The 11,279-nt window shown below is 36.8% G+C and overlaps 1 protein-coding gene across 1 annotated transcript; it reads left to right on the top strand.

The window, feature by feature from the left end:
- The first annotated feature begins 506 nt into the window (after positions 1–506).
- LOC121995657 (GTPase LSG1-1-like) lies at positions 507–6,831 on the top strand. Its single transcript, XM_042549396.1, has 7 exons — positions 507–865; positions 1,079–1,180; positions 1,266–1,352; positions 1,765–1,858; positions 3,402–3,458; positions 5,020–5,099; positions 5,189–6,831. Exons 1-7 carry the CDS (start codon positions 636–638, stop codon positions 6,207–6,209), a joined length of 1,671 nt encoding a protein of 556 aa, XP_042405330.1. The 5' UTR covers positions 507–635; the 3' UTR covers positions 6,210–6,831.
- The last annotated feature ends 4,448 nt before the right edge of the window (positions 6,832–11,279 follow it).

The raw sequence follows: 11,279 nt of genomic DNA, 5'->3' as shown, positions 1-11,279 counted from the left end.
ATCATGAGTCGGGAGGTCGAAGGTATGCGGCAGCAATTGCGATAACATCAATATCTGTCCGTGCTAAACACTTAAGATCGTCATGTCATAGCTGGGCCCGTATTCACCGTGATTTATTTCCTCTTATACTTGTGGGGCCGGGATGAGGGAGCGGGTTGGCGATTCCAACCTTTGCATCTTGAAGCAGATGACCTAGTTATGGAGAGAGGCTTATGCAACCGACCGATTGGAACAGAGGACGTGGTTGACAGTAGCGACATTGATGGCCTCGAAAAAGTGACGGTCGTCGAAGCGGCCATCGGTGAAGGCCTTGTTGCCCTTGGCTTTGGCATTATTCGAGAGAATGGAAAAAAAAAATTATGGCGATATTTTCACTTAAAATCTTATTTATAATTTATTTTATTTGACCTAAAATAGGTATTTAAAATTCTTGTATCTTAATAAATTTTCAAAGCTGATTTCATGCGAAGAAAAGAACAGTACGCGCGTCATAAGAGGAAAAGACCAATCTCACCACACTTACCATTTCGTGTTTGCCGTCCGACCGACTAAGAGAAATTCTAGGGTTTTCTTAACACCTTCCTCCTCCGGAACACCTCCGGCGACGCGTCGATCGAAACGGGAGTAGCAGGAAGATGGGAGGGAATAAGGGGCCATCGGATGGATTGGGGCGTGCTCTTATCAAGAAACACAAACGGATGGTGCGGGAGTCCAAGGAGAAGGGCCTCGCCCTCCACCTCCAGCAGCGGCGTGTTCTCGAGTCCGTCATCGACGTCAGCGACATAGACGCCATCCTCGAGAAGGCCGCGGAGGCAGATCGCATCTACTCCTTCGATAATCCCTCCGCCAATCTCCTCATCAATCTGTACGCTTTTTCCTTCTTTAGGTTTTTGACTGTTCGATATTTACATTAATTATTTTCGCTTCTTTGTTTTTGGAAAAATAAGAGTTTAATAAATAACAGTTTTTATTCATCTCGTTGTATCTATCTATATTTTGATTTGCATCTCTGTCTGATAGTTCAATTTCCTGTTATTCTTTGCTTACAACTTACTATTTGTTCAATCATGCGGAACAGGGACCCTAGTTCTGACATGGATGGCATGACGGAGGAGGAGAAGCGGAAGCTGCGGAAAGAGGAGGAAGCCTTGCACGCTAGGAGTCTTCGGGTTCCTCGCAGGTGCAGTTGCTTGATTTTATTTGTTTCTCGTGATGTTTGGTTGAACCACGCGTATGCTTATGTTCAATGTTGGTGTCGGTTGTAGGCCACCATGGAGTGCTCATATGTCAATTGAGGAGCTTGATGCTAATGAAAAACAGGCTTTTCTGGAGTGGCGGAGAAATCTTGCCAGGTTATATTTTTATAGAATTATAACACAGTATCGCCTACGTTTTTTTTTTTCATCTTCTAGATAAGTTGAATAATTGAATATATTTTGAATTATACTGTGATTTTATCTTAAAAGGCTAGTCTTTCCTACCATTTTAGTGGTTTGGAAAAACAACCGATCAAGCATTGTTTCATAAGTTGCCACTCCTATCTCCAATCACATTACTGCACTAGTATGACAAAAGCAGTAGGGTTTAAAGTCCTGTTTCAACCGTTAGAACCTAGTGACAAGGCTTAATGTACCACAGATGCCAGATGGACTTTTCAACCTTGCATGAAATTCTCCTAGTTATATTTCATTTCTTTGGTGACCTTGAAATTTTCTTGTTTTTGTTTAGTTGCTTTTAGTATCTCACTTTGCATTTTTTTTTCAGGCTAGAAGAGAATGGGAAACTTGTACTTACTCCTTTTGAGAAAAACCTGGACATCTGGAGACAACTATGGAGAGTTCTTGAAAGAAGTGATCTGGTGTGTCCTTTTTGCATTCAATTGGCATTTAATAGCATAATTGGCAGTGCTTTATATGGCTTTTATTGCAGTTTCACTTTGTTGACAAAACTTTCCTTTAATAAAGACAAAAACTGCTTTATTTTGCATCTGAATATATGCCATTCATGTGATGCTGGTCTGTGACATGAAGACTAGAATTAAATGATAATTGACTATTTACTTATTATACAAATATCAAGTTGGAGTGAGTGTCATAAGTGTATTTGATTAGAGAATGTGCTTTTATTAATCAATGATAATTTAGCATTATATTGTACTGGTTCTCCGCTCAGATCATGTGAGCTCCTATGCTTGTAGTCAAAATTTGTCTTGAAATTCATAGATTTTGACAATATCATTGATGAAACACTGGAAACACAATTCTGAACAATTTTCATTATTAATATGTTATTAGAATTTGTTTATTAATCATTTTACAAGTCACTTCCTTTTGACATCAGTCAAGTGGCATACAATGTGACCCTACCTTGAATTGAATTGCAGCTTTATGTATTATCAAATAATTAGTTATGTTGTTTAGCTTTTATTTCTTAATTGGCAGACTGAGTTTACTTGCTAAAATTTACAAAGGCGTCATAGCATTGCTAGACTGATTATTACATGCACATATACTCATTGGTGCAAACTGCTCATTAAGGCTTCCAATGTGTTTGAAACATCTCAAGCTACCAACAGTGATTATCACATCCCAGCCGTTCTATGCTTCTTTGAGATGATATACATGCTTCATCATAACAAGCTTTGCTTCTTTGGGATGATATACATGCTTCGTCATAACAAGCTTCCCACATAGTTTTATGCCATTCTCACATAAGTTTAAGATGGTCCTAAAGGTATTTCTTTTGTAAAATTTGATTGGGTAAACACTTATCCCTAAAGCTTAAGTTCTTTTTGTAATTTTATAGGTAATGATGTTTCTCCTCATATGAAGTGTGAGCAGACTAGCATGTCGAACATGCACACTTTCTCATATGTGTATGGTCACTACTTTTTTATTGTTTGTATATCTTCCTCATACCAGCCGACCCCATCTAGTGGGATAAGACTTTGTTGTTGTTGTTGTATATCTTCTTCATACCATGAGTAACATTCAAGCATATTGTTAACCATCTACATCAAAGAGAATGGACTTGGATCTCTAAAACAATCACTTTATATGTGAGAAGTATTCTATAGTAAACTTCATGCTGAATAAGTAATCCAAGAGAGGGACCGATGGTATATTAAGCATGCACCCTTGATTCTGCTTTCTGTTTCCTGAAAACTATGATCCTCATGTTACTTAATTATCACTAAGCAATTCATTAATTGGTATAAGTATGCTAGGAAAGTGAAAGTTTGGGTGTTTTTTTAACTATGCAACTATTGCAATTTTTACATTTTATCTATAAAAATCCTGTTGAATTTTGTTTATTCAATTACATTTTCAACTTTCTAGAATCTATTTCCAGTGTTATTATATTTCATGAGTTGTCTGAAGGAGATGAATACATTTGATTAGCTAGTCATGGTGGTTGATGCTCGGGATCCACTATTTTATCGGTGTCCAGACCTTGAGGTATTTTCCGTCCTTTATTACCATATTTCTTATCATTTTTTGATAAACTATATGCATATGTGGCTTTGTTATGTAAAATTTTGTACTCCAAGTGCAAGTCTACTTCAGTAACCATCTCATTTATTGCCTTGGATCTCAATGTAATTAGGATATTTCGTAGTATTACCTGTTATTCTTCTGTCATATGGTTTAAAACCAAATGATGTGTGAGGTACAATGAGACCCACATTGTAATGTGTATGTCGTACATTGCATGAGTGAGACACTAGCTCTTTCCTTGAAAATTGTAAAGAAAACCACACCATTCCTTGGGATGCAGATTATCAGGAAGCCTCTCAAGTTAGCAAGAATATCTACTCGTCTTTGAAATATCCATCATCGGCAAACATCAAATTAAGCCACATCTTTGGACAGATCATGAGATGCATTCTTAGCTCTAAATGAAGTGATTAAAAAATACCTTAATCAATAAATGATGGTAGGTGAAGAATACTAAATTGCTGCTTGACCTCAGACATGGTCACTAAAGTTTACCCATGAACTACACTATAATTACAGGGAGATTAGTCATCGGTTGTGCAATTGGTACTCAACGATTTTACTTTTTTTCTGTTCACGTAAAGCCATCCATCAATAATCATTCGCTGACTTTTAATCAGCTCATTCAACCCCAAACATTCACCTTCAACGTGCAATCTTCCAAAGAGGATATTCTGCATCAAACAGAAAATTGTTTGGAATATATTCTTCCACAATGCAGCGTCTCTGCAACTAGTTATTCCAAATGTTCCAAAGGTTAATGTACATCTCAGTCCTGAAGTTTCACGTTGTTCTTGTTTCAATTAGCTTGTATGACTCCAATGAGTTCTTTTGTTAAGAATAAAATTTACCTGATGTCTCAAGCTTGTTGACTCGATTCTGCAAGGTTATGCCATTGTAAGGTAGGACTCTCCATGACAATAACTAGGAATATTTAATTGGTGTAATAATCATGGATGTTTACAGTAAGATTGCAATTGAAAAGTAAGAAAAAGCAATCAAAATATTACAAAGGGATGTGAAGAGTGGTCTGTCCACACTATATAGGTGCGCCATTCCCCCTTTTGAAATGGTAATTCCTAAGTTGTAAGATGGAAGTAGTTTTCATACTCACTTGAGCTTGAATGACTGAGGATTTGAATTATTCCCACTTTACAGGTTTTTTTATGTATGGATCTTCAAATCACTCCACGTTCAAGATGAAATTTTCTTTGTATTCTTGCCCTTGGAATCTTGTGAATGTGAACAATACTTCTGCTAGACTAAAAATGTTTTTTTGTGATATAATTTAATTAGTATTAGATACTTAAGACATGGAAGATACCATTCAATTTCAAACAATTATGGTACTGTTAGATGGTTGATATCACCTATTATCCACCAACCAATAGCTTCAGTCTTGCTATGTTAACATTCCTTATCAGATTGATGCAATAGGTCTAAACAGGCTTAAAGTTTAAACCTATGTTTTAAATTTTAAATCGGATGTACAATATATTTTTTTGCCCCTCTAAATGATCAGGAATATGCACGGGAGCTGGATGAGCACAAGAAAACACTGTTGCTTGTCAATAAAGCAGATCTTCTACCAATCAGTATAAGGTGAGATTTGGTGACCTTATTTTTGTAGATACTTGCAGGGATATCAAACTGAAGGATTTTCTCTCTTCTGTTTAATTTGAATTCTGCAGATATCGGTGGGCAGAATACTTTCATCGCCATGGGATTCTCTTTGTATTTTGGTCTGCTAAAGCTGCTTCTGCTGCATTAGACGGCAAACTATTTGTGGGTCAATTAAGAGAAGAGAAAGTGCTGAAAGATCCCATCCAGGCGGAGTTGGATACAAAAATATATGGCAGGGAAGAGCTTTTGTCTCGTTTGCAGTCTGAAGCAGAGGCTATAAGAGCATATAGGTCCAAAAACCATGAAGCTCCTGAAGGCAGATATTCGGAAACTAGTTCTATGAATCCCATATCTAAGCAAGTTATTGTGGGATTTGTTGGCTATCCAAATGTTGGAAAAAGCTCTACGATAAATGCTTTGGTTGGACAAAAGCGCACCGGGGTTACCTCTACCCCTGGTAAAACGAAGCATTTCCAGACATTAATCATCTCAGATGAGCTTATGCTCTGTGACTGCCCTGGTCTGGTGTTTCCTTCTTTTTCCAGTTCGAGGTATGAAATGATAGCATCAGGAGTTCTTCCCATTGATCGGATGACTGAACACCGAGAAGCAGTGCAAGTTGTGGCTAACAGAGTTCCTAGAAATGTCATTGAAAGCACATACAACATCACCTTGCCAAAGCCAAAGGCATATGAGCAAAAATCAAGGCCACCCTTGTCTCCTGAGTTGCTCAGAGCATATTGCACATCTCGTGGCTATTTTACCTCAAGTGGGTTGCCAGATGAGACTAGAGCTGCACGAATAATCTTGAAAGATTTTGTGGATGGGAAACTTCCCCATTATGAAATGCCACCTGGAGAAAAAGAAGATATATTTATGAATAGAATAGGTGACATGGTCGATCCAAATTCTTCCTTAGACAATGATGAACCAAATACTTCTGATTTTGAAGCCAAGCGCATGACTGTTGAAGATGGTTTCAAACAACATTCTCTAAGTCATCTTCTGGAAGACCTTGATTCATTTGAGTTAAACAGTACATCAACATCTAAAAGCACAGCCTTTGTGAAAAGGAAAGATTCGGCCTAACTACTAAGCACCATAAGAAGCCTCAGAAAGTAAAAGATCATACCTGGAGGGTAGTGAATCACGATGACGTTTGAATGCCTGTTGTTTGAATGTTCCAAAAGGCAGCCGCTAACTTGGTAAATATTGGAGCCTGCAGTGGGTAGAAATTATGTTTCAGCTTCCTAATGGAGAAGACTTATTGTCAGCAAATGTCACACACGAATCATTGATAAAGTTTATATAATGTGATATTGTGGCCTCCAGATCATTGTGACAAGGGAAGAATCGATGAGAATAAGTCCCGTGACATTAGACAGAATACAGACGCTGGAAGTGACAATCCATATGCAACAAGAGTTTGCATGCGTCAAACATCAATAAGATTATGTTTTATACTGCCTCCGTGTGGTGGATTTAATTCTCACCTACATTGCCACAGATCATAAGATGTAGAGCTAACTCTATTAGAGATGTAACTATGCCTGTGATTATAGTTGTGTGTGGGTTTGCTATTTAGTTTCACATTTCAAATTGCAAGCCTTAGCTATTGCAAATTGTACTAATATTATTTCTGGCAATTTGGTAAAGCAGTAGCTTTTACATTCTTGTGCTTATTTTGTTGGTAAAATTTTTATTTTACGTATGTGAAGTTGAAAAAAATTTCCGCTACGCATTTCATATATTTGCTTAATGTTCATTGGACCAACTCAATGTGTAATTGCTAAACTCTCTCGGCCATCCCCTTTCCTTGTAGCCTTATCTACTGAAAATGTTTGATATTGTAATTTACTTCTCTTTTGATGTTTTTTATTTTAAAAAATCTCTTAGTTCCCATTGGATTTTTTTGTTGACCATCCGGCAAATTCATCACGTTATTGCTTAGGAAATTCGTCTGTCCGTTTATCATCGTAGTAAAAGATCATTATATGCATCTCAGACTCCCTTCCCTCATGCAATTATTTCCCTGCCCATTTTCGTTACCGTCTGCAGCTATTCTCCCAAAAGTTGCTACTTCGGCAATTTATCAAAGGGCGCATTTGAAAATCTAAATTTACTAAAAGGCGTACACTACTTTGATATAGGTACAATTGGAGCTTTCTAGGTCAATCAATAGATTTCGGTCAAAACCCACTGATAGACCTAGAGAATTCCGATTGCACTCATTTCAGTTTCTATGGATTTCTAAAATTACAAGGAGTTCAAATATGGTGTACATTATTTATTTTGGCTTTTTATAAATGTTAACAAGCAAAATCAAAGAATCGGCATAAAAGTCCACGTTGGGCCTGATTTGAGTCCATATCAGGCTCAATATGGATTTTTTTGCTGATTCTTTGATTTTACTTGTTAACATCTATAAAAAGCCAAAATAAATAATGGACACCATATTTGAACTCCTTGCAATTTTAGAAATCCATAAAAACTGAAATGGGCCAATGGGCTTTGACCGAAACCCACTGATCGATCTAGAAAGCTCCGATTGCACCCATTTCAGTTTCTATGAATTTCTAAAATTACAAGGAGTGAAAATATGGTGTCCATTATTATTTTTGGCACTCCTAGTGGTGGACCAGAGGTTTTGAAAAACCCTAAATCTCTCTTTCTTTATTTTTCTTTTTTTTTTTGTTTAGGCCTGATATGAAGAGATATCATGCCCACGTTGGGCCTGATATCTCTTCATATCAGGCCCATTGTGGGCCTGATATCTCCCCATATCAGGCCCAATGTGGGGCTGATATGGGAGATATTAGGCCTAGTAACAATAAAAAATAAAAAATAATAAATAAATAAAGAGAGATTTAGGGTTTTCAAAACCTCTGGTCCACCACTAGGAGTGTCAAAAATAATAATGGATATCATATTTTAACTCCTTGTAATTTTAGAAATTCATAGGAACTAAAATGGGTACAATCGGAGCTTTGTAGGTCGATCAGTGGGTTTCGGTCAAAATCCACTGATGGACCTAGAGAACTCCGATTGCACCCATTTCAGTTTCTATGGATTTCTAAAATTGCAAGGAGTTCAAATATGGTGTCCATTATTTATTTTGGGTTTTTATAGATGTTAACAAGTAAAATAAAAAAATCAGCATAAAAGCCCACGTTGGGCCTGATATCATTCCATATCAGGCCCAACGTGGGTCGTTGGGCCTGATTTGAGTTCATATCAGGCCCAATGTGGGCTTTTTTGCCGATTCTTTGATTTTGCTTGTTAACATCTATAAAAAGCCAAAATAAATAATAGACACCATATTTGAACTCCTTGTAATTTTAGAAATCCATCAGTGGGTTTTAACCGAAACCCACTGATCGATCTAGAAAGCTCCGATTGCACCCATTTCAGTTTCTATGAATTTCTAAAATTACAAGGAGTGAAATATGATGTCTATTTTTATTTTTGGCACTCCTAGTGGTGGACCAGAGGTTTTGAAAAACCCTAAATATCTCTTTCTTTTTTTTTCCCTTTTTTTTATTTAGGCTTGATATGAAGAGCTATCATGCCCACGTTGGGCCTGATATCTCTTCATATCAGGCCCAATGTGGCCCTGATATCTCCCCATATCAGGCCCACATTGGGCCTGATATGGGAGATATCTGGTCCACCACTAGGAGTGCCAAAAATAATAATGGACATCATATTTTAACTCCTTGTAATTTTAGAAATTCATAGAAACTGAAATAGGTACAATCAGAGCTTTCTAGGTCGATAAGTGAGTTTCGGTCAAAACCCACTGATCGACCTAGAGAGCTCTGATTGCACCCATTTCTGTTTCTATGGATTTTTAAAATTGCAAGGAATTCAAATATGGTGTCCATTATTTATTTTGGCTTTTTATAGATGTTAACAAGCAAAATCAAAGAATCGGCATAAAAACCCACGTTGGGCCTGATATAGAATCATATCAGGCCCAACGTGGGCCTTATATCATCCATATCAGGCCCAACGTGGGCCTGATATAATTCCATATCAGGCCCACGTTGGGCCTGATTTGAGTCCATATCAGGCCCAACGTGGACTTTTTTGCCGATTCTTTGATTTTACTTGTTAACATCTATAAAAAGTTAAAATAAATAATGGACACCATATTTGAACTCCTTGCAATTTTAGAAATCCATAGAAACTGAAATGAGTGCAATCGGAGCTCTCTAGGTCCATCAGTGGGTTTTGACCGAAACTCACTGATCGACCTACAAAGCTCCAATTGTACCCATTTAAGTTTCTATGAATTTCTAAAATTACAAGGAGTTAAAATATGGTGTCCATTATTATTTTTGGCACTCCTAGTAGTGGACCAGAGGTTTTGAAAATCTTAAATCTCTCTTTATTTTTATTTTTATTTTTTTTATTTTTTGTTGTTACTAGGCCTGATATCCCTCATATCAAGCCCACATTGGGCCTGATATGGGGGGATATCAGGCCCAACATGGGCATGATATCTCTTCATTTCAGGCCTAAACAAAAAAAAGGGAAAAAAAAAGAAAGAGAGATTTAGAGTTTTTCAAAACCTCTTGTCTACCAATAGGAGTGTCAAAAATAATAATGGACATCATATTTGAACTCCTTGTAATTTTAGAAATTCATAGCTAGGTCGATCAGTGGGTTTCGATCAAAACTCACTGATGGACCTAGAGAGCTCCGATTACACCCATTTCAGTTTCTATGGATTTCTAAAATTGCAAGGAGTTCAAATATGGTGTCCATTATTTATTTTGGCTTTTTATATATGTTAACAAGCAAAAATCAAAGAATCGGCAAAAAAACCCACATTGGGCCTGATATGGACTCAAATCAGGCCCAACGTGGGCCTGATATGGAATGATATCAAGCCCACATTGGGCCTGATATGATTCCATATCAGGCCCAACGTGTGCTTTTATGTCGATTCTTTGATTTTGCTTGTTAACGTCTATAAAAAGTCAAAATAAATAATGTACACCATATTTGAAATCGGAGCTCTCTAGGTCCATCAGTGGGTTTTGACCGAAACTCACTGATCGACCTAGAAAGCTCCGATTGCACCCATTTCAGTTCCTGTGGATTTCTAAAATTGCAAGGAGTCCAAATATGGTGTCCATTATTTATTTTGGCTTCTTCAAATGTATTAAAATGTGATTAAAAATTGACTAATGTTTTCCTATATTCTGTCGACAGAGGAGAGAGAGAAGTAAGAGAAATATAATGAAAAAAGAAAAATAGTAGAAAAAGTCAAATTATCAGGAGGGTAAAATAGGAAATGCTTTTAAAAAGTGTACTCTTTGGTAAATACAAAAGTAGTGTACGTCTTTTGATAAATTCAGATTTTCATGTGCGCCCTTTGGTAAATTGCCGCTTGTTACTTCCTCCTCTCGCTCCTCTCTATCCATTGTCACCTCCATCATTAGTTGACGGACACATTGAGGGACGAATATATTCATTTTTTATCACCATTGTCACCTCCACCATCGACATAGCACCATCCTCGTGAAGCTCCCACTGCCTCCTTTCCTAGCACAGTACCATCCTCGTGAAGCTCCCACTGCCTTCCTTCCTAGCACAGCAGTCGCTCTGTCCTCAAATTCAGTAGATTGATAGATTCAGTCGGCACTCATTAAACACATAATTTTGCTTCAGACAATAAACTACATCCGAGCGTTGATTGTAATGTATGAAGCCTTAGTTCAGACCCTTCAATTTGTATCTGGGTTTGCAAACGCACACAAAAACCTTCTTTCTTAGGGCATCTCTAATGCAAGCTTTATTAGAGGTTTGTAAAATTTAAAAATCTCACCAAAAAGAATTTTTATGGTTGTGTATATAAAGTTTGAGGTTTTTAATTTAAGAACAGATTTGAGTTTTCAAATCTGTTTTTTTCTCTTAAACATAGAGCTAATAATTAATGTCAATGATTGTCATAATATTTTATAATGTTTCATTTTATAAATAATTAATAATAAATCTACTTATGGAGAGAATTAATGTGCATGAGCCATGCAATTACATGTGGAGAGAATTATAAAAAAGTTTACTTAGAGCTTTAACCATTAGGAATATTTCAATGAGTTGTTATAATGTTGATGTGACATATTAAAATTTTCAAAAAAACTCATTCAA

This window comes from Zingiber officinale, chromosome 6A (genome assembly GCF_018446385.1).
Source record: "Zingiber officinale cultivar Zhangliang chromosome 6A, Zo_v1.1, whole genome shotgun sequence".
NCBI lineage: Eukaryota > Viridiplantae > Streptophyta > Magnoliopsida > Zingiberales > Zingiberaceae > Zingiber > Zingiber officinale.
Note: the sequence above shows the minus strand (reverse complement) of the source record. Positions and strands in the feature narration are given on the sequence as shown.

What these genes read in the sequence shown, in the direction of transcription:
- LOC121995657 (XM_042549396.1), top strand. Translation starts at nt 636, where the DNA reads ATGGGAGGGAATAAGGGGCCATCGGATGGATTGGGGCGTGCTCTTATC. An exon ending in AGTCTTCGGGTTCCTCGCAG is followed by an intron (nt 1,181 to 1,265) that starts GTGCAGTTGCTT and finishes TGTCGGTTGTAG; the next exon opens with GCCACCATGGAGTGCTCATA. An exon ending in TTCTTGAAAGAAGTGATCTG is followed by an intron (nt 1,859 to 3,401) that starts GTGTGTCCTTTT and finishes ACATTTGATTAG; the next exon opens with CTAGTCATGGTGGTTGATGC.